Source organism: Myripristis murdjan, chromosome 13 (assembly GCF_902150065.1).
Source record: "Myripristis murdjan chromosome 13, fMyrMur1.1, whole genome shotgun sequence".
Lineage (NCBI taxonomy): Eukaryota > Metazoa > Chordata > Actinopteri > Holocentriformes > Holocentridae > Myripristis > Myripristis murdjan.
In genome coordinates, this window is record NC_043992.1 from 3,141,539 (window position 1) to 3,166,077 (window position 24,539).

General features: G+C 42.7%; 1 protein-coding gene across 2 annotated transcripts in view; it reads right to left on the reverse strand.

Annotated features, from left to right (window-relative positions):
- Positions 1-24,539, reverse strand: part of slc8a2b (solute carrier family 8 member 2b) — a 283,027-nt gene that overhangs the window by 14,906 nt on the left and 243,582 nt on the right. For both annotated transcript variants that reach the window (XM_030067827.1, XM_030067826.1), the window contains exons 12-14: positions 12,622-12,725; positions 11,012-11,029; positions 820-944 (exon numbers count right to left, since the gene is read on the reverse strand). In XM_030067827.1, coding sequence (XP_029923687.1) covers positions 820-944; positions 11,012-11,029; positions 12,622-12,725 — 247 coding nt within the window. The remainder of the gene's footprint in view (positions 1-819; positions 945-11,011; positions 11,030-12,621; positions 12,726-24,539) is intronic.

Consider the following 24,539-nt stretch of genomic DNA (forward strand, 5'->3'; position numbering starts at 1 on the left):
GCTCGCTCCCACCACTGCTGTCTGTCTGTCTGTCTGTCTGTCTCTCTCTCTCCCATCTGATACCAGACCTGACCTGACTGTGCTTTTCTGGAATATAAGCCATGGCAGAGCTACCACACTGCAGCCAAAATGGTTCCATAGCTGAGCTCAGCATCATCTAACAGTAAAGCTTTTTTTGTGCAGCACTAAAATAACAATAAATGAAGCAATTTGAAGAAAAAAAAAATGGTGTAAATACAGCATAGAACTGCATACTGCACTGTTTCTAAATGCTTTGTTTGAGGTGAAATATGATGATGATGATGGTATTGACACTCCTTTGCCAGGCCTCTTTAAAGGAGTATTTTTCATCACAACGGGACTATATACATAATTTCCATCTGAATGTGATGTGGCCAAGAAGACTGGCAAACTCATCCTGCCTCTGTGCTGCATTTTACAAGAGACTGGATTTTGAAGAAAATCTGCTGGATTGCTTTATGTCACAAAATCACGATCACACATGTTTGTCCTCTTCAGTAAGGACAAAAAGAAATGCAAGATCCCAGGGAGAGGGAACAAGAAGCAGCATCCTCTTTGCACAAAGAAGGGAGGAAGGGGTTAATGGGATGTGGCTTTAATTTTGAGCAGAAACTAGCGCTAATAATAGGACCAGCGGGGTGAGGTAGAGGTTACCGATCTTCTCCACCGTGGACTCATTTGTTTATGGTAATTACAGCAAGGTCTCCCAGTAATTTGAAAATGATAGATTGCTGTTTGAAAATGTTACAGCGCAGCACTTTTTTAAACACTGGGAATTAAAATAAATGAATCCTGCACCTTGAACTCGTAGGACTCTTCGATGACCACCTCCAGCCGGCTGTGCTCCCCAAGGATGGGCTTCCCCATTTCGGCTATCCTCCGGGCCTCCTCCTCCTCTGCACTCATCTGACCCTCTGCCGCCTCTGTGAGGGGGGTGGGGATGAAAGGAAACAAGGAGAGGGAGAGATTTAAACTGCAGCACAGTCAGCATTTTTATTTAGAGATATATCACCTGAGTGTATTAGTGTATGTGTGAGCACCATACGTGTGTGTGTATGTGTGTGTTTTCTCCCACTGCATGGGGGAAGGCCATGAGCTGATGACAGATGGACGATGTGTGTGTGGGTGTTTGATGGTGTGATGAGGAGCAGAAAAAGGAAAGAAAGTGACACAGAGAGCAGAGAGGTTGATCACTGGGACGGGATGAGGAGCGTACCATCGCCATAAGAAATTATCGCTTTTGTTTGTTTCAAGGGGGCATTTGTGCACCTGATCTTATTTTTTTGTGGATGTTTTGGTCCTTGGTAGAAAATAAACACTCCATTTGGACCACAAAAAATTCTTTGAATTAATATCACACCCAAAAAAAAAAAAAAGGGTGAGATGCAGTTGTGGTTCGTGGTATTGTGGTTACTTTGTACATTTTTAAGCCCATGCTAACTCCTTGTTAATTTCTGACAGTTGTAATCACTAACATTTTAATGTTGGGTTTCTGTATGAAAGAAATAAAAAAGTATGAGAGGTTTTGAATAGGAATTACATAAATATTTTTGATTTATCTGTGATAATCAATGATCCTCACAAATCACAATTTGTAAAGATCAACACAAACACAACCAAATCATCAGTGTTAATTTACCTTTAACACTGTAAAAGTCTTATCTATAAAACTGTGTTTACATAAGCCCACACCCATCACAGTGAATTCTTCAGATAGTTTTCTGCTGCAACCTGAGGCTCTTAGCAGCTCTACGACTACACAAACAAATTTGCAATCAACACCCGCCAACACAATATAATTATATAACCTTTGCCACTGAAAAAAGCATAAGCATAAGCTCTTAAATCCAAATCCAAATTTATTTATAAAGCACACTTAAAAACAACCAGGTTGACCAAAGTGCTGTACATAGGCATAAAAGACATCAAAACATAAAAGAGACATAAGAACATAAAAACATAAAATATAACAACCATAAAATACAAGATTATACAGCTCTCAGGCTGGGTTAAAAGCCAAGGAGTAAAAGTAAGTTTTGAGCAGTAAGACATGCCTTTCCATGTAAGACAGGCTGGGGGCCTGTCTTACATGGAGAGGCAACTTGTTCCATAACCTAGGGGCAGCTACAAAGAAAGCTCGGTCCCCCCTGTTCTTGAGCCTTGCCTTAGGGACCTCAAGAAGCATCAGATTGGCTGACCTTAATGACCTTGAGGGAGCTAGTCCATGGAGGGCTTTAAAAACAATCAGTAAAATGGGGAGCCAGTGAAGGGAGGCAAGTACAGGAGAAATATGGTCTTGCTTACAAGTGCCAGTAAGGAAACAGATGGCGGCGTTTTGGATGAGCTGCAGACGGGAGAGGTAGGCCTGGCAAATGCCAATATACACGGCATTACAGTAATTAAGGTGAGTAGTAATGAACGTGTGGATAACCCTTTCAAAATCCTTAATAAATGGCTTAATCTTAGAGAGAAGCCTCAATTGGAAGAAACCAGATTTGACGACAGAATTTATCTGTTTATTAAGTTTGAAATCACAGTCCATTTTAACATCAAGGTTATTTACCACAGGCTTGACAAAAGGTTCTAAGGGGCCTAGATTTAGCTGAGAGGCAATAAGGGTGTCAAGGGTATCATGACTTCAGTTGTGCTCTCATTAAAGTTTAAAAGGTTTAAAAGAGAATTGGCCCAAGAATTGAGCCTTGGGGAACCCCTCACGTTAGAGATATTGAGGAGGAGGTAAAACGATCAAAGCTGACTCTGAAACTCCTCTCTGACAAATAGGATTTGATCCACTCTAGGGCAGTGCCTTTGATCCCCATGCTGTGTTTAAGACGTGAGATAAGAACGTTATAATCAACAGTATCAAACGCAGCTGTAAGGTCTAAAAGGATGAGAATAGCAGCATCTCCAGAGTCAGTTGCTATTAAAAGATCATTAAAAACTCTTAAAAGTGCAGATTCTGTGCTATGAAATGCTTTAAAACCAGATTGAAACACCTCAAGAATACCATTCACATCTAAAAAGGACTGCAACTGTAAAATAACTGCTTTTTCTAAAATTTTAGACATGAAAGGGAGTAGAAATCGATAGTTGATAGTTTGAAAGCACTGAGGTATCAAGATTCGGTTTTTAATAAGTGGCTGCACCACTGCCTATTTGAAACAGGATGGTACACTACCAGAGGTAAGGCTGCTATTTACTATGGCCTGAATGTGAGGTCCAATAATGTCCCACACCTCTTTAAACAGGCGAGGTGGGATAATATCTTTGGGACAGATTGAAGGTTTCAAGCGAACGACAATGTTTTTAAGAGCAGAGAGTGACATTGGCTCAAAATGGGGGAACACTGTTGCACACTCAACGGCAATAGAGGGGTTGAAAGCAGGGGTTGAAATGCTTGCTCGAATGGTGGCGATCTTGTCCACAAAGAAATTTTTCACAGGCCTCAGAGGAGGCCTCCTGATGAGTGGGTTGGGAAGTATTTAGGACAGAGTTAATTGTGTTAAAAAGAACATGAGGTTTATGGCAATTTTCCAGGATGGTGTCAGAGAAGTACTTAGTCTTTTCAGATTTAACAACCCCTCTGATAATTGATAAATAACCCCGTGTCCCCCTGCATCATCTTTGATTTGAATCTGCGAACTATGTTGCATGTCAATTTCTCTCTCTCACCCAACCTTCCAAGACAAAGTGAGCAAAGATAGCTCCTCCCCTGTTGTCATGGTAAATAAGATGAATATAGCTCATGTTTTCCCATTGTCTTGCATCTTAAAGTCAATAACATATTCCACAGTGTTTTGAAGTGTCAACTTGTTCAGATTTAAAGCTCTCCACCACCTTGTTGTGGTCCATTTTAGGATCAACTATGCAAGTGTGAAGATGGACTGGAGCAAGCGAGAGAGGCCCACATCCCCCTTGTGCCTGTGCAGCTGATCCCAGATTTCTCTTGGTGCTTGTGTAGTTAATTCTATAATGGACTACAATGAGGTGGCGAGCAGTTTTTAAACGTGTCTTCGGACAAGCTCACACTTCAAAGCAACACAGAACGCATTAATAAATTTAAGCTGCAAGACAATCGACTCAGAATCGGACGTAATTCCGTGCAACACCTGTTTTGTGTTTGTCTGACATATAGCTTTCCACAGCAGCACGTCTGCATATTTATTACTGATCCTGTATTGCAGTTCATAAATTGTTTGACAGGGAACTTCATACCGCTGTGTGGGTGGGTGAAGAACTTGATATTTGTGGTATTGTTGAAATGACTGCACTTCCCTCAACTGAGGATTCCTTGTTTCCACGTACTTTCTTGGCTTGGCGTACTTGGCAAGTCTCTTTGAGATATAATAAAACAATCTGAAGCTGCCTCTACAGCGACAGATACTGCATACCTGCCATTTCCACAATGGCCTGAGCTGAAACTTACACTGCTCACAGAGAGCTTATGAGAAATGCTATCCAGGTGAGTCTGCCTTACAGCGTCTGTATGTTTGACACAGAGAGAGAGAGAGCTACCTGCAACCTGCAGGAAGAGAGGATTAATGCTGACATGTGGTCCAGCTCATGCTTTTGATCCACTGCCAACCAGGTAGGCAACCACACCAACCACAAGTCATCTTACAAAAAAAGAACAAAGAAGCGGAGCCAATCAGAGAGCCAGAAAGCTCTGTGTAGTGCTCTAGTGGTCCAAAGTCTCTGGACACTAAATAAAGGCTGTTTGTGAAACACTCAGAGGCTGCTGGCCGGGCCAAGCTTTCTGAGTGCACTGTTTTTTCATGGCTGCTTTAGGTGTCATTTTCCACTGCATCCTTTCTGCTCAGGAGTGTGTGTGTGTGTGTGTGTGTGTGTGTGTGTGTTTGTGTGTGCGCCCTTCATGAAGAGCAGGCAGAGATTACAGCCCTCCCCCTCTCTTCAAAGGCAGCAGTGTCTAATTATGAAACGACTGTAAGAGCAAGGCAGCATATGGCCGTTGTCCCTGTGGTGTTCACTGACACTATTTCAAGCTGCCTTAAGAGCACACACACACACACAAGCTACCTTTGCACTGTATCTCAAATCTTTCTTCCTTTAATTTTCAATTCATATCTGTTTTTTTTTGCACTTGCTGTTCACACACTTCATCACATGTGACCTGATTTGTGTGTTGCACCCTGAAACTATTCCTGCAGTACTGTATGTCAGTACAGCTTTGAGGTTCTTTACGTGAATATTTCCATTAAATGAGACTTTACTTTTAATGCACTCAATTTCAGAGGGAAATCCTGTGTTTTTTTTTTTGTTTTGTTTTTATTGCACTACATTTATCTGTTGGCTGGAGTTACTAGTTATTTTGTAGAATAACCTTTTTGCATGCAAAGCATCAAATCGGATGTGTTGTTAGAGGGTAAAAACTAGTCAACAGGATAGGGACTTATCACCCAAAAGCTGTGGAGATCATTCAGGAGGAAGAGGCCAACCCTGTTCCCTGCCTGGACGATACATGACACAGCCATTATCAGAGTGGGGTCACACAAATTCCTGGGATCCACTGTCCAACCGGATTTCAAGTTGGACAGGAACATCACCACTGCAATCATGACAGCCCAGCAGTGTGTGTACTTCATGTGAAAGCACAAGCTGTCACAAGATGGTCCGGCTCTACACAGCCAGACCATCACCGCATCAAATCTCCTTCCTGGAACAATCCTGTGTGTCCCACTTCAGCTCCCATAGTTGCACCTTGTCTTTCTTCCTGGCTTGCTGTATACCTGCTTCTCCTCAACCTAATCAGTTCTTGGTATCTTCGCCGTCCTTGTCTTCAAACCCACCGTTCAGACTCTGAGCTGATGCCATGGCAAACTCAAGTGAGATTTCTTGCAGCAAAGAGCGACTGGAGTCACATCAGATGAATGTGCTCATGTCATACGGTGAAGGTTGTTTTATTGTATACATGTAAGCACGCTATTCTGGTATATCAAGGTCCTGTAATAATATGCAAAATCAAGTGCGTGCCAATTAATCTACCTTGTGTACTGCTCGTCCTGCAAGTTGGATTTTACTGAAAAGTTGCAAATCGAAATGTTCTACATTACACATCAGTGAAGGAAAACTACATAATTTTGACAGCAGTAATGATTGTTCAAAGGTAATGGACAGCTATTTGTAAATGAAGACATGTAGCTAGGAACAAAACTACAAAAGAGAACTAGACAAACACGTCCCCCAGCTGCTTTTCTTTACGAAGAAATGAACACCAGACCATCTTCTGGTGGCAGATGGCCGCCCACCCAGAGCCGGGTTCTGCTCCAGGTTTTTGTTAAAAGGGGTTTTCCTCGCCACTGTTGCCCTGTGCTGCTCTTGGGAGATTCTGGTCCATGGACTTGGCCTCTATCTGTTGGGTGTCTGTAAAGTGCCTTGAGATAACTTTTGTTATGGTTTGACGCTATTCAATTTAAACTGAATTGAACTGAACCTGCCCTACGTCTTCAAGCAAAGATCTAATGAACTCTTCATGATCCTTCTGATGAAACGCCATCAGCACAACGTGAAGACACAATGTGTTGATAGCTGAACTGTGGCCTATGTGAAATACCATCACCTCTGTTTAGCATGGCGTCATACTTTATTAACACAAGTTACCACCAAGTCTGGCTGTGAGACCTTGGCTGTGCAGCAGTGTATGAAACGACTGAGTTCTGTAGATGTTGAGGGTTCGGCAGCAGCACTTGCTCAGCACCCTGCTGAGCTGAAGTCTGTCAGCTCAGCAGGGTGGAATCGAAATTTTAGAGTGGCAGATGAATGGATGAATAGATAGATACAGTGGTCCCTCATTTATCGCGGGAGTTACGTCCTAAAAATAACCCGCAATAGGCAAAATCCGCGAAGTAGTCAGCTTTATTTTGTACAATTATTCTAGATGTTTTAAGGCTGTAAAACCCCTCACTACACACTTTATACACTTTTCTCAGACAGGCATTAACATTTTCTCACTTTTCTCTCTTGTTTAAACTCTCAAAGTTCAAACCTTCGTAGAAAAATAAGTCCAGTATTATAGAATGAATGCATTCTGTACTGTACAGGAGACCTGGCACGGAGGAGATTGATTGACAATGGTCTACAGTCCCTTAGCCAATCAGGACGCAGAACACAATGTGCAGGTTCTCCCTTAGCCAATAAGGACGCAGAACACAATGCGCTGTAAAGAAAAAAAAAAAAAGCATGCAAAATTGCACTAAAAAAAATCCGCAAAACTGCAAGGCTGCGAAAGGTGAACCGCGTTATAGCGAGGGACAACTGTACACCCTTACTCCTGTTAGCATTAGCTCAAAGTTGGTTAAACTTGAGACCCTCCAAAGAATCAGTTTGTTTTTCACAGGCTAGAGCGAGAGAGCCACGCCATTACATCACTGTCTATGCCTCTGCTTTCCCAGCAACCTGTGGCAGACGTGTATTCACTGCAGCTGTCCCTGTGCAGCGAGCAGGACGTGACGGGAGAACAGCCTCCTCGCTGCAGCCACAGCGCAGAGGCAGCCACTCAGGGAGGTGGCTTCTCTCCTGCAGTCGGAACACGTGCTCTTAAAAGAAATAAGTTAAATGAAGCTAAGTGAAAGTTCAGACAGGAAGACTGTCTCTTTGTGCATGCCTGAGCAGCTCCCCACTGTCTGAGCTCCGCCAGCTCGTTCCTGCCTTCAACCAATCACAGCTTGACATGCTTGCCTTTAGCCAATCACTTGTAAGCTGTCAAACTTCAAAAGTGCTCTCTCTCTACTGTCAAACAGCTGTCATCTCAGGGCCGTGGCTTTTTGTGACCCTCCTCCACCCCTCCACCACCTCATCCGTGGCTGTCTGGCTGCTCTGTAATCAAACCCTCCGATCAGAGGTTTCCCTCTGATGACGACGTCCCAGCATCGAGGTCTCCACTCTCATCACCACCACCGGTGTCCAGACTCTGTGGGGGAGCTCTTTCACATACAGGAGCTCTTAGTTCATGGGATCACCTCCCATGCCGATCTACTTCCTGCCAGAACATTATTCTTGTTCATAAATAAATTTCATGTTACTTCACATTTCTCACTCTCTTTCATTCCTATAATAATTATCTCCTGATTGAAATAGCCTGATGCTTCACGAGAGGTTTGAAGTGGGGAGTCGGTTCCCTCTGGCTTCACTTCACTCTGAGGTGCTTGATTTTAGCTGCAACATTTCCCAGCCGTCACCAGAAAGCCCTCTCTAGAGGGAGCAGCTCCCATCCTGTGAATCCAACAGACAGGCTGCTGACGTGCTGCTGGGGATAATGAGAAATAGCTTTCAACATGCCGGTCAGACATTACGTGTCAGTGCTCTGCTGGGCTTCCCGCTCTGAGAGCACTTCCTTGATCTTTTAGTTTCCAAATGATGCTTTGTCTGCCTCTAAATATTATAAATTGGGTTTAAAGTGACGCTAGGTGGTGTTGCACTTTGGTGACCCCATTCGCAGAAAGGGAATTGATTTTTTTTTTTTTTTTTTTTTGAAAGTGTGAAGGACATCATTACCTGAAAATGATGAAATATGCTGTCAGCAAGCTTTGGACATAAATATCTTAGTCTCTGTGGTTGGTGGTGGGGGAAATGGTGGAAAAAAAATCTTTCATCAACAGGTTCAGCTCAATGTTGAGCCCAGCTTTGGCTAAACTTGCTTTAGGATACAGTCTTACTTTGCTTTTGCTTTTAAGTTTTGATTTGCCTCTTTCTGAGAAGCTGGGATTTCCTAGCAGAAGTTAATCTGAACAAAAAAGGGTTAATCTGCAGCCTCTCTTGTCTTTGGGCAGGGACACTCCTCTCTGTTGTAGCCCCACTTTGAGATTTAGACAAAACATAAATCAAACTTTCAACTTACTCCCTCTTCTGCCTACTAGACATAAAATGTCATAAAAAGAAATTGAATATTCAGACATAATGTGATGATAAAGCACTGCCATTGCAGGCTCTCTCTCTCTGGTTTTCCATGAAAGGCTGCGTACTCTGTGATGTATCTGCTCTCGGCACACAGCGGAGGCAGGCAAAACGAGCCTTAGCTGAGCCTCATTTGTAAGAGGCCAATTTTGCTGTGATCCAAATGTAAACAGACAAATATCTAGCAAGCACCCTGAAGCAAGATTGAGAGGAGGCGTCAGAAATGTGAGCCTGTGGCATTACAATGAACGGCGGCGTAAACAATGTCCCTGTCCATGGCAGTGCACGGAGGCACAGGGACTGCAAGTGAAAGAAAAATCTGCATCCATTCAAAACCACTGCAAATGAAATTAAAGATATATATATATATCCAAAGGGTGTTGAATGTGGAAGACAATGAGCTGCATCCATTCAGAATTACTTAGATCCATAACTACAAAGAATACATCTTAAAGGGCTACTTCACCCATAATGCATAATGTTCATATCAAGTACTCATCATGTGCTGCCTTCAAGTTTTACCCACAAGCCTTCATGGTAAACTCATATTCCAAACAGCACCAGCCATATTATGCAATCAAACAGCAATATTAAGCTAGCTTAGGTCAACTGTCAAATGTGTTTAGGGTCAAACAGCAGCTACATATTCCTCGGGGCAGTGCCCCTGCCAAAATGCTAAGCTTGAGAATTTGAAAACCCCTGATCTATAACATTTGTACATCTATAACCTTGTCCGACCTAGCAACAATAACCACAGGAGATGGGCCTTAACTCATTCAGACCAACAAGAAAACTGAAAATCCAGCAGGATGACTGAGTCTGACTTAAATTTCTTGCTTAAGTGCTTGGATACAGGTCAGGCTTTGATTAAACATCTTACTGATAAAATTTGTAGCTGTTTCATAGCAGATTCTCAGAAACTTTAGGCGTAAGTTTGGTTTGGAGTCACAAACAATCTCCTAAAGGTGAGATCAGGCCTGGGCAGGAACTTGTTTTGTCTTAATTTGTCTTAAACAACACATTCTCAATCCCCGGTCGTCAGGTACTGATGCTTTGTCATGGCCCTCGTGTTGGATACTGATGCCAAAGGATGAGGCACGCCAGCCCTCCTTGCTTTTCTCACCCGTCAGTGTCACATGGTTAGGGTTATCCAACCAGACCACTTGGTTAAGGTTAGGAGAAGGTTAGGTTTAGGCACCAACACAGAAACTGGACATGGTCTCACTCTGTGTCCAATGCTGTTCCGACTAGGGATGGCGAAAATGGAAAATTTTCTTGGTCGACCACCGGGCCTCATTAATCGGTTTATTTTGGTTAACCGAGAATATTATTTGACTCTGTAAAGTTTAGTGACAGTCAAGAACGTGACCGTGTCTGTTCTATACCACAGATGTCCCCTCAGCAGGCCCAAAACCAATTCAGACATAAGATAATATGGAACACCATTCATTCCGAAGTCAAATATTGTACATAGCCTACATGATATCCTACAAACATTATGTAATTTACACATGCTGCTTACTGTGGTGTAGAAGAAATCTCTCTGTCCTCGTGAAAAATATTGTCTCCAGACTCCTCGATGAGTCTGCTTGGTGGTTTTATGACTCCGCAGACTTTCATGACATACTTTGTTCAAAACTATACGTGATCACCATAAGCTTGGCTCGCTTCTCCGGTCTGTCTCTACCGAGCTGAGCTCTGTGCATAATGATGTAATCCAACCCCGGCAGAGCGTCCTGTCGCCATATTTACTGTATTAAACTGTATGTGGGTTCATGAGCAACTTCTTAGCTTTCAGGAACAGTAGGAATTTTTTCGATAGAGCAAACCTTACGGAAGTTACGGTATTTACAATACGACATGCACATTTGTGTCGGCGACGACACGTTCGGCCTTAAAATTAACCGACAAGATTATTCGGTTAAAGTTCAAATGGTCAACAACCGGTCAAACGGCCACCGGTTAGCATCCCTAGTTCCAACTTTCTCCCTCTTTATACAACGTGCCTTTGGCGTCCATATCTGCTAAAACGTTATTTTGTGGTATCTGAAGCCCTGAGAGTAAGAACAGAGGCTCTTACCTTGGTTGAGGAGCAGAGCTGCAAAGAGGAGAGGGGAAAAAGAGGGGAAGGGAGAGGGGAAAACCAGTGATTAGTTGCAGCAGGCATTTAGCGTGACAGCAACAAGGCAACAAAAGAACATTTTAATAATACATGAACACCCACTTCAGCAGCCCCATCCAGACAAAGTTACAGTGTAAACACAAACAGAGAGACACAAATCCACACTCACAATTAACTTACAATTAAGAGAAGCAGAGCTGTTAGAAAGTGGCTCCTCACTGAGTGGATTCACTTCACTAGAAACCTGCCATTTTATTGCATTGTGTTCTTTCTTTCACGCTCAATACTCTTTCCCTCTCTCTCTCTCTCTCTCTCTCTGTTTTTTTCTCACCATCACACTCTCAGCATACCTCCCTCTCTCGCTTTCCAAGCCTTGTGCGTCATCTTATTTACCATTAACACACACTGATTGCCTCAGTCTGTGAGTGTCTTGTCTAATTTCCTCTGACATTCTCTGCTAGAGGCAACTGCTCATTAGGTTGTCGATCCATTCAAGGAAAAACAAAAATCTTGTGAAAGTGGGCGACAAACAGAGAAAAAACATCAACTCTATCCCTGCACACTGCAAAAACACAAAATCTTACCAAGATTATTTGTCTTATTTCAAGTCAAAAATGTCTTATTTCCAGTCAAAATATCTCATTACACTTAAAATAAGACATGATCACCTCAGAAGTCACTTGTTTTTAGACAGTTTTCACTTGTTTCAAGTGAAAATTCACTTGATACAAGTGAAAATTTGCTTGTTTCATTGGCAAAATTTGCAGAAACAAAGAAACAAATTTTGCCAATGAAACAAGCAAATTTTCACTTGTTTCAAGCAAATTTTCACTTGAAACAAGAGACAATTGTCTAAAAACAAGTTACTTCTGAGGTGATCATGTCTTATTTTAAGTGTAATGAGATATTTTGACTAGGAATAAGACATTTTTGACTTGAAATAAGACAAATAATCTTGGTAAGATTTTCCTCCTCTCTCCACAGTTCAAACTGAAGCAGCCTCAATTTGTGGCTTTTTGTAGAAATGGATAGATGGGACTCTGAAAGTGTGTGTGTGTGTGTGTGTGTGTGTGTGTGTGTCTGTCTGTGTGACAAAGATAAGATGGAGCTTTATTGATCCCTGTGGCGAAATCAAAGCATTGCAGGAGCAAAAGTGATGGGATGAGATATAATGTAGCTCGGAGAAACAAAGAACAAACTTTCTGACCCTTGAAAATATATGAGACTGTCCAGGTGTGAAAATATGTGGAATGATGGTGCATTTTTTAAAGCTGACTGGCTCATGAGATGCCTGCATCATTCATGAGGGACACAGCTTGTTTACTTGTTTCTGCTTATATTCATGAGCTCACATTTAATTTGGTTTCACCTGCTGAGTCTTATTACTTTTGCATGTCCAAAGACTTCACGTCCCCTTGGAGATCAATAATGTGTCATCTTGGATTATGAAGGTGACGCGGCTGCCGAGGTGCCTTTGCGCAAGAGTGCTAACGTTAGGCTGTAAGAGTGTGCTTACTCCGCAAATCCTTCACTGGATAAATAATTGAAAGAAAAAACAAAATACACACCTGATATTCCTCTCTTGAGCCAGCGAGGTTCCTCCAGCACGATGTAGAAGTTTTCATGTTTTTCATATTCTTCATCATCAATGATCCGCACCTGAAGAGTCTGACTGCACGCACGCACGTGCACACACACACACACACACACACAACAGGATTGTGAGACATGCTGTATTTTGTACTTCTGCTGTCAATAAAAAGTGGAGTGTAAAATATTAATCATATAACAGACATGTATGCATGAGTACATACACAATATTGCACACGCACATATGCGGGAAGCATGTGCCTGCCCACACACACACACACTCTCTCTCTCTTCTCTACACACACAAAGAAAAGCACTTCATCAATAGGTAATGTAACACCCATAGCTGCTCCACAACAGACTGTCCTTGTTATCGATTTACTGAGTGTTGGCCTCAGCAGACCTCTAGATGCACACACACACACACACACACACACACACACTGTATGGAGCCGCACAAACAGTAGCGTCCTTCCCTGTTGTTTCTGATGGGGGCTGTCTGCCATGTAAATCACAGCAGAGGGGAGCAGGATGCAGGAAACAGGAAGTGAGATCAATAATTCAGGCCACGGTGGGGGCAGAGAGAGAGACAGAGAGAGACAGTGAGAGAGAGAGAGAGAGAGAGAGACATACAAGAGAGAGTAAAGAGGAACAGGAGACAGATGCTGTGGCTCAGTTAGTTAGAGCACTAACCCTGCTAAGGTTAAAGCTACGATGCTGAACTTCTACAGATAAAGAAATGTTTACTTCATTCAGAGTTCAAACAATGATGATGAAACGTGTCACCCTCTAATAAAACTTGCTGCATTTTGCTTTATTGCAGACATTACAGAGCGGGCCACATTACCACACTGGGGCACCTGCGGCTGGCCTGGAGCGATGCATTTTCAATCAGACACACTTCCCAGTTTCTGTTGGAGGTGTGTAATTGAAATTACAGCATGGCTAATTACCTTCATGACCCTCTCACATTTATTTCCTCCTGTGTTTCTTTAGACGTGAAGATTTAAAGCGTCCCAGAAAGGTGCTTTCCAAGCAGCATTTAATTCACTGCCACAGCAAAGAGACACGTCATACTGAAGCAGAAAGTTCCACACCGCCGGCTTCAATAAATTCCAATGAAACAGTCATTATCAGACCCCTGATGGGGGGAAAGGTTCTCAAAACGAAACAACAACTAAACATTTTTAGGCCAAACAACAAAATACTTTGGGTTCCGGTTCCTTGTCATTTAAGGGCATGAATAGGTAGGGGATTTATTTTATTTTATTTTTTATTTCATTTGGCATTTTAAGGATGGGTAGGGGGGATTTATTTTATTTTATTTATTCATGGGAAGGATGGGTAGGTAGGGATTTTATTTTATTTTACACCGTGCGGAAGTCCATTCTTTCCAGCCAGTGCTGTTGGTGGCGTGTGATTCCATGAAGTTATTTTCCGAAGTTACGCGAGAACATCACAAATAAGGCAAGTGCAACATACATCAAAATAAAAGCCCTGCTTAACTTTTGACCAACGCCAACAAGATCACACTCGGTCCCATAGTGCCTTTATTTTATTTTTTAATTTTATTTTTACACAGAGGCCAATAAAATAACCTGACTCGGGGGTTAAATGGGACACTCGGTCGGGAACCGGAACCCAGAATTTTTTTTTGTCTGGCCTTATGGACGAGTCCGACAGGCACAGCCCTCGCTGCTCTTGTTTGTACTTGAAGCCGTTTTGGATAAATGCACCCGCCACAGCCCAACCGCGGTCAAGTGTGATACGACACACGCATGGCCCAGTGTCATAATAAATCGACTTTTTTTTATACATGGTTGCAGCAGCACAACGGACAACGACACAGACAACATGGTTGATTATTGATTGCACGAGGTGGCGATTCACAGTTAATCACGCTGCACGCAGAAAACGATTTTTGCAGAGGCAGGAGGAAACGGGGAGGGACGGTCACATGATTTACGTCATATCCATGTTCGCGCACTGCGTGCATGACCATGCATATGCAGCCACATTGCAAACATTGCAAACATGAGCTTCCTGCATGGAGCAACGTTCACGTCCTCTTTCTAATCATAATATTTATTTATTTATTTACTTATTTTAACCCCTTGATACATAAGAAACATAAGTGGGTCAAAAATGATCCCTGTTTTTTTCCAGTATTTTGCAGCAGCTTTATTTGACAGTGCCAGTAGAGGGCGACATGCAGTGAAGGGCCTGGCTCAGAATGGAAGCCGGGTGGCTGCAGTAAGGACTCAGCCTTGAGAGGCGGTACGCGCTCTACCAGCTGAGCCACCACGGCCTTCCTCTCTCCTTGTCTTTACTGCTCGTGAACAGACTGATTTTCTACCTCAACACGATTTCTCCCACTTACAGAGAAGACTAAAATCACCTGCACAGAAGCCCTGGACAGTCTCGATGAGTCTCTGGCAGTCTTGACACTTTTCACATGCAGCCTCGTCACCTCCGAGCCACTTACCCTCAACCTCACCCCCGCTCCTTTTCACATCTGCTTTGGTGGTTACCCTCACCCCGGGGTCGGAGGGGGTGTTTTCACACTTGCTATTTTAACCCCGAGTTGAAGAGACACTCCTTTTTAAAGAATTTGTCAAATATATTATCTAGATCACCAGGGACAGTGTAACCATACCAACATGACTGCGGTGTATGTTGGTGGTAAAAAGCTGGGTTTAAATGCTGTATTGATGTTTTTCCCCAACATCAGCTCAACAGAAAAGACACAAAACTCTTCTTGTTTATTTGTTTTTAATGTTCTCATGAATATAATTTCTGGCACATAGAAGCTGGCATTTTATTTTTCCAGATAATATTACTATCCCAGTAGAATAGTGGCTGTTTGCTGATGTCAGCTGTTGCAATTGGCTCCTCCAAATGCTGCCAACATAGGCTGAGCTTGACCTTGTTGTTTCCATGTTACATTTCTCGCCGCGGGGAAATCACTTCTCCCCACAGGGAAACATTTCAGCGCCGGCTCCCAAGCAGAGCTGAATTCATCCTCGCGGTGAAGATTTCTGCTCTGGGCTGAAAATGAATATGAAGCCGTGTGTGTGCTTCTATTAGCATCGCCCCTGGCTGGAAACGCAGGACTGAAAATGCCTCTTGTTAAGACAAGTTGACAAGTTGGACTTCCCATCTCTCCTTCATGAATGACATGAATGATAATATTAGTCTCCTCAAACCCAGCCTCATGAATTTTCTGTTTGAATCTGGACCAGCGCTCAGGAGGGGCTCTTCATGAATCCACATAAGACTAAAGCCTCACACACAGAAACCGCCAAACAAAATGATGAGTGCAAATAAGTAATGAATACCGGGGGCTTATGCAGACAAAATAAAATACAAGGAGACAAAACAAGATGCCAAACAGCATGCTGAAAAGCCCAACAGTCCTGACTAACAAGCCCAGCTGAGTGTTACTGAGTAAAAAAAAAAAAAACATATTAGGAAGAAAAGATGGAGAAAATCTTCTGCAAGCCAATTCATAGTAAAAAACCCACCAGCTGAACACAAACAATAAAATGGGCAATAACATGGATGATAGAAAGCAAACAGGACAAAGAGAAAGATGATGATGATGATGATGATGATGAAGAAATGTGGCACTTTGGCTCTGAAAATGCTAAGGAGCAGAGCTACGACTGGGAATGAAGCACCTGTGGCTGAGGGAAGAACAGAGAGGTGATTTAGAAGTGAGACGGACGACAGAGGGAGGAGGAAGGAAGAAAGAAAGAAAGAAAGAAAGAAAGAAAGAAAGAAAGAAAGGAGAGGTTAATGAGAGAGGACGGCAGAGGGGAGAAGGGGGAGATCCGTGTCCTCTATGGCGATGCTGCACATTAATTATAGCCAGAGGAAGAGGAGCTGTGTGTGTGGGGCAGAGTAACACTTAATATGAAGACTGTCCAAATGAAATATCCTGTAATATCCTATAACAAACTGACTGACTGACTGACTGAGCCAACTTTAAAAAGAAATTGTTCTTTCACAGCAGGCATCCACAGTCTTTGGATGCCTTTAGATCCTGTACTTCAGTTCTGATGTGACAAACTTCAGCTAATTCATGTCTTCATATTTCTGCTTCTTTTAAGCAGCTATTTTTAAATTTGCAATATGCAGTAACCAAATAAATAAAGGTATTACAATGTTTTCCAAAGAGAAAGTCACCATAGGTTTATTTTTATCAATGGCCAAGTTTCTACATCCTTTAAGATGAAGGAAACGTGCCTTTTTGCATTTTTTTTTTTTTTTTGATATATTGCATTTTTGAATCCAAGTGTTCTGGAGTAAACTATGTGAAGTGGATATTTCTTCCTGTTTGACAGGCACTGGAAAACTGAATTTACAGGATGTTGAATGTCACCGTCTGATTTTCTTTGCATAAAAGTGCAAGCGGGGATCTAAAATGTTGACAAGCACACATTTCTGAGTGGTAAGACTGAATCGTCATCTTAAAATAAAGTCTTTCCTGCGTCAATCAGTTTAACTTGTTTGTTTTCCATGTGCACGCATTTTTGAGGGAATGCTGATGAAAACATTCCGTTTCATGGCACTGCCGAGCTGCAAAGCGAAGGTTTCTGTTGCCGCTCAGTCTTCCAATTCCACTGAAAGTGAACCACTTGTCAGCATTTTCTGGCAAAGACTGTCAGTGCCAGATGATTCAGTGTTAGATTGCAGAAAATGACAGTCATTTTCACAGCTCTCTTTTCACGGGAATGAATGTAATGCAATGTCTCTCTGCGGCTGATCATCTGTTGGTGTAAATGTGGTGTAAATCACGGCGAGAAGGAGAGAGAGAGGCTGCAAAGAAGCAGAAATGAAGAAATAAGAGAGTGTCAGAGTCTGGGGAAATGAGAGATTGAAAACGGGTTTAGTGGATGGTGATGAACTCATGTAACCTAGTTGACACACACCTTTTTATTTGTGAAATAGCTTTGCCTATCAGTCTTAATGATACAAACAGCACATATGATGCATCACACTGATGTGCGTAACTTGAAATAGACACATACACTGCAGTATCATTCTTATTCCAAAACTATGGCTGGGTTTTATTCATGCTGATACTGCAGATGTAAAGGCAGCAGTGTGGCTTTGTGGGTAAAGGGGGACTGTCCCGTAACTGGAATGTCCCATATTAGCCCCAGCCAGTTTTGCCCAGACGCCTGCTGCATGGCTTTGTTCAGACTGCCAGCCCAAATCCATTTTTTTGGCATATCCAGATTGTATCCAGATTGATTTTAGAAAGTCTGGGTAGCAAAAAACACATGAAACACAGTTTTTGCAAATCAGATCCGAACCACATTTGGAGGTGGATTGACATGTGATTCCAACCAGATTTCTACAGACGCATCTCAGTCCGGGCGCTCTGGCTGCTCAAATCATATTTCAAACTGTCCATCATGCCACTCACAATGCGACACAACGACAACGTCAAATTGAGAGTGACAGAGATATAATCCATGCTGCTACTAGCAGAGCCGCATGGAGGACAACACACAGAACAACAGACATTTCAATAATCTGTCTGCTGGCACTTTGGGGCGAGGCCTCTGTACATTTCTCCTGCTTCCACGTAGGAGATTTACGTCACCAACATTCACTACTCACAAAAAGTTAGGGATATTTGGCTTTCGGGTGAAATTTCAGGATGAACCTAAAATGCATTATAACCTTTACAGGTGAACTTAATGTGACCTTCTGTAAACTTTTGAATGCACATGTCCAACTGTTCAATGTTTCAGTACTTTTTGCACAAGTTGCTGTTCTCTAACAAGGAGTTTAACGGCAAAATTCACATCAGGTGTTTGATGCTCCAGCTCATCGAGGTTGTATCATTAGGGAATGGCTGCTGGAGACTGGGGTACCTCAAATGGAGTGGCCTGCACTTTCTCAGACCTGAATCCCATAGAAAACCTATGGGATCAGCTGAGTCGCCGTGTAGAGGCTTGGAGCTCTGTACCCCAGAACCTCAATGTCCTGAGGGCCGCCCTTCAAGAAGATTGGGATGCCATGCCTCAGCAGACAGTAAGTCGACTTGTGAACAGCATGAGACGTCGTTGTCAAGCTGTAATTGATGCTCAAGGGCACATGACAAGTTATTGAGACATTGACATTTTTTGTTGTGGTATATCCACCACTGTTGTTGGCTTTTGTTTCAAGAAATTGTTTGAGATGAGGAAATCACCAGTGTATGCTTCTACTTAAATGCCCTACTTTCATGATATAATATCACTGTAGCGTGAACTTTTTATATTTTCCATAAATTTCACCCGAAAGCCAAATATCCCTAACTTTTTGTGAATAGTGTATGAAGTTAGGGGCTACTCACATTACCCTGTTCGTACCGTGCCCAAGCACGTTTGACCCTAAAACCCAGATTATTTGACTAGTGTAAGCGCTCCGTTCCGTGCTTCAGTACAGTACACTTCCTCAGCTCTGGCACGGTTGGAGGGGGTGTGCTTCGGCACGGTACGGGCATTCATGCACGAGCACATGCATGGTCACGCACGCAGTGCGCGAACGTGGGTATGACGTAAATCATGCAACCGTCCCTCCCGTGTTTCCTTCTGCCTCCGCAAAAATCGTTTTATGCGTGCAGCGTGATTAACTGCGAATCGTCGCCTTGCACAATCAATAATCAACCATGTTGTCTGTGTCGTTGTCCATTGTGCTGCTGCAACCATGTATGAAAAAAGTCAATTTATTATGACACTGGGCCATGCATGTGTCGTATCGCACTTGAGTGCGGTTGGGCTTTGGGTGATGTGAGTGCAGGCCAGCAGGGGACTGGGGAAGGGGGAGTGTTTATGCTTCAGCACGTTACAGAGCAACTGGGCCTAATGTGAGTAGGCCCTTAGTGACACCTAACATTGTTACCATGGCAACCTGTGCAGATACGTTGGCAATGTCCGGAGACACAAATCCAATCCGATCACTTGCTAATAACAGTGCAGACAGTCTGCAAACAAATCTGATTTGCCTGCAGCCTGAACAAGGCTGAGCAAAGAAATGGCACAAAGACTCCAAGTCAGAGTCAACCTCTATTATCAGCCCAGAGGAGCTGGAGGAGTCTGCCAGAGACCGGACACGCTGGGGAGCCACAGTCCGCCAGGTCTCTGCCAACTCTGAGGAGATCCTGCGTCAAAGACTCATCACTGCACGGGGAAAAGTGCCATAAAGCAACACAGGAAGTCACTGACCATCGACCAACTTCCTGTTCCCCCACTGCTTCAGACTATGGTTCCAGAACAACTTCCAAGTTTAACTGGTAAATTGCAGAAAAAGGCTTCCTCTGACACGAAGGACAACCAAGGACAACCTAATGGCTAAAATGTAAATGTAAAAGTTGGTCTGCCGCATGGTAGAAGTGGACTAGACTTCAGAGTCATTTACCACTCCAGCACTGGCAGAATATCATTGAAAACCAAGGAGGGACGTAGAGATGTGCTTGCTGTAGTAATGAAGGACATCAGAGAGGGAGGAAAAGAGAAATGGATCTGTAAAGAAAGAAAACGAATGAGACAGACACGTCTGCCATGGTAATGATGGACATCAGAGAGCTGGGGACGGAGAAACACTTTCTCCTGTCTCAAAAGCTAATGGAAAGTTTGCCTTGAGTGAAAAACTCTCCGTTTGCTGGAGTGGAGCTGCAGAGGCAGACAGGGGCCACACAGGATAACCCCCACTGTGAATATGCACCACTGGCTGTATCAAACTAATGGTGCCCATTGGTTTCTGAATGGACTTTTTGAAGCCCTGACTTTAACAGGTGTTCAAATCTTGTAATATCTCTGAGTCCGACAACTTGTGGAAAACCCATTTAAATGACAGGGGCGACTTGAGAGGGAACCACTTGGTAACAAATGCTGCTGTTAGCCAACAAGCAAGCTGTAAGAGGTCAAGTAAACCTTCCCTCCAGTCATTTATTAAGCTCCTATAAAGCCCCTAAAAATAATCTCTGTTCACCAGTATTTCATGTTTTGGAGTTTTTTTTTCCCATGAAAAGACATCCTTAGTGCCGTAAGTATAACTCTAAACTTTGCCCTCATTATAAATGCGCAGAATTATGAATATGCAAATAGTCCCTGCCTGCTGGCACACCGGCCTGTCTGACAACAGTCGTGAACAGTGTGCCATGTGTCATAATCTAATCCAGAAAACATATTTTCCTCAGCAAATCTCTTAGTTACACCAGTATTGTTCATGTGAAGCAGCAAGAACAGGAACAAGAACAGGGGCAGCAGTCCAGCAGCAGCACTCTGACCGCACGCAAAGCAGCGCCCCGTCAGCTGATGGCTGCTTGGCTGCTGGATTTGTGATGCAGCAAATCCAGCTGGCCCAGGGTCAGTCTGACACTCAGACATCAGGGGCCTTCAGTAGAGGAGTGTGAAAACACCTCTCTAGTGACAAAGCACAAGCAGATACAAGTCAGTAGAGTCAAGATCACACATTTTAGGGGACAGAAATATAAGAAAAACACATTTTTGAGTGGAGAGGACTTTAAAATTAGCAGTGCGAATATTAGTCTAATCTGAGCTACCTAAAAGCTTGCTACAAAAAAAGCAAACTCACTGAAAAAAAATGTACAGCAGTATCTTTAGCAGGTCTGTCAGAGCAGCTGAATGCTGAACAGACTGCTGTGGCTACACATGTGCCTACGATGGGACTTCTAGCTAGACGATGTAGTGGACCTTCTCATTGTGGCTCCAGACAATGACCTGTCAATCAAAAGATAACCACGCCTTAAAAACATATTCCAATTTATATTATATATATATATATATTTTTTAATTTAGCCTTTTTGATGGGGACATTTTTAAAATAAGAATCAAGGAATGTTTAGGAAAACCTGAAACTAGCAATTGAGACCATTACCTCATAGTGTGTTTATTGATTATTTATTGTTTGTACAGGTAACAAAATCAAGAGTATTTTTCTCGCTGACTTCTATATATTCAGATTCTTTTTTTGAAGCAAACGTAGGTGCCACCTGGTGTCCATTAGGAAGAACTGCTCTTGGAGGCACCCGTGCACTGGCTTCAACACTCAGCCCTGGTGGCTGCTGTCTGGTATCAGAAAGTTGGAATTGTCCGAAAACCTGCTTAATGGCACAAAACAGGAAGAGGGCGCTGTTCTTCCAGAGCAAACGGAGCTGAAGCTCTCCCAGCCTGTGGCAGGTGGTGGAGGGAATGAAAGGTTCATGAAAATATATCTTCCAAAAATTCCAAGATGTTTTCCTCTTCGACAAATAGAAAGAGAAAACATTGACTGGAGAAAGCAACATCCATTTTGCAGCAGGAGGGTACACGGTTTCATATTTAGCACAGATAATACTATAGCGTGTGACAGGGGCTACCAGTCGTCTTTTCTGAGGTCTCCTTTGTTTACATTGTGTTTAATTATGTTTGACAGTGATATACACATGGGACCTTTAAAAACAGAATGGGTAATCAGTCATCCTTTCTTTGATGACTAATGGGTATAGGAGAAAAGAAAAGAGTGAGAGAGGGACGTGTGGGACGTAAAGAGTTGGGGAAGCACAAACAAAAAAAAAGAGAGTGACAGAGTCAGACGTTTGCCTCGGTAAGAACAGACATTAAAGAGGTTTTGGGGGAATGATGGACTGGTGTTGGAAGAGTAAGTGAAGAGGAAATGATGATGACAAGACTTGTTAGTCAGGACAGACTGACTGAAATGTCGCCACGGAAACCAGCTCCCTGACAACAGAAGAAAATATATGTTGACAACAGAGCAAAACCTAGAGATGAAAGAGAAAGAGAGAGAGAAGGTAAAGGGGTATAAAGAGAGGGATGAGGGGGGAAATAAAGATGGAGAGAAGAAAGAACGAGGCAGGGTAGGTTGTTTATGAACTGACACAGGATGAAAAAGTGGAGAGATGGAGAGGAGACCCACAGTGACAGAAAATAGAAAAGCAGCGAGGCAAAGAACGGACAGACGGAGAGAGAGAGTGAACAAAATATTAAGGGTGGAGAGATGGACAGACGCAATTGGCGGCCAGTCACCCTGACTGGGAGCAATGTGGCGTGAAAATGATAGAGCGAGAAAAAAAAGGGCTGAAGATGATTAGATGAGATGAAGACGACGAGGGAAGCAGAACGGTAATAAAAAGCCACGGCAGGAAAGTTACAGCAATGAACCTGCTGTTGAAACGCAAAACATGTGATTGAACTGAATTTGGCCCAGTGAAAAAAATGTAAAAAAAAAAAAAAAAAAAAAAAAAAAAAGGAGGTCATGGTAAGTTTTTCCATGTGAGCAGTAGTTTTGATCTTACTGGCTTACAACAAGTTTTGTACAATTTTTAGAATTCATTATAAATGATCTATATTTAGTATCCACCCCGCCTCATGTACCCCACTGTGGGAGTGTTGGAAATGTCATTATTCATTTGCAGTCTGTTTCGATTACCAGTCTCAGCTTGTTTTGCTCATTTGTTTTATGTTTCCTCTCCTTTGAGGTTGTTTGTGAAAGTAATACACATCAGTTTTTTCATACATATTGAGCTGATTAATTCTGTGGATAAGACATGTTGCAAGGTGCATTTGGTGAAACAGTAAAACCAGGCTACAAATTTTTGCATTTTGACAGACGTTCTGGTCACTGTTTATTTTTAAGGTTTTTACAGTTTATAACTTCTTTACTGGGAGTAACCAGTAATATTTAGACAGTGCTCATCTAAAAATGTATATTTGCAAAACCATTGAGATAAAGAAATAAAAGCAATATATGCCATGATAAAAACATTGTAAGGGGTGGAAAAAATAACAAAAAATCCAGTCATGCTGGAATTAATTAATCACCAGCCACCCTCCCATAATTATTAAGTTACCTCTCAGAATGGATTTATTGAGAGGTGTGACTTTTGCTGACGCTTGACATGAATATAAGGCATGTCTATGGGCTGATATGAATATGCGATGCTCACGTGATAAGTTACGAAGATTGCTCAAGGTTAATAAGGTGCCTCAAGCCATCTGCTATCTAAAGCTTGACCCACTTTGTGTTTAATGATTCCTGCTCTCAGACAGCTTGTGTGCTATAAGGAAGACGACCTTAATGTAATAAACTGAGTCATCCTGTCACTTAGCTTTTCTTTAAGTGACTACAAGGAGTTTTAACTGTATGAAACAGTCTCAGTCTAATCCTGATGCCTCTATATAGCCGACATAAGCAAACGAGACCATCAGTGAGACGACTGACTATTTCTTTACTGTTAGTCTAAATGCTTGTCACGGTCGCAGGCCCTGTGGAATCACATGAAATGATTTGTGGCACGCAGACTGGACGAGTCTGTTTACATTATCCCAGGCTATATATGTCTGTGTTGAGACACGTCGGGCTGAGGCTGACTCCGAGGCTCCGTATTAATTATATATGACCTAATTTAACGTTAATGCAGTTGGTAAACCTGTGGGTTAGCCTCATGTTAACATACTGATATGTATCGGTTTGAACTCCACAGCTCCCCCACGGCCCGCGTTAACTGTCAGATCCGCTTCACATTTAACCCACTCCTCAGCCCCCGCCTGGCTCCCTGGCTAGCCCCCGACCCAAAAACATTACTGTGTCTCTTCCCGCTTCCTCCCTTGTATGAAATGTCATCACCACTTTGCTGTTTAGTTATGTTTTTAAGTAAAGCTAAGGCAAACTTTTGAGCATTGGCTGCAGTCAGCCATGGTCCAGGCCAGGGGTGGGGATCCATGGGCCACGCAGGGCCAAGAGTCTACAGCTTCTTATCCCTCCTGTTATGTTCAAATTTACAAACATCTTTTATGTTTGGGGCTAATCTGACCCCAGCACTTTAAACCTCCACAAAATTATTATAATTAAAATTGTTACCAAAGTTTATGTGTCA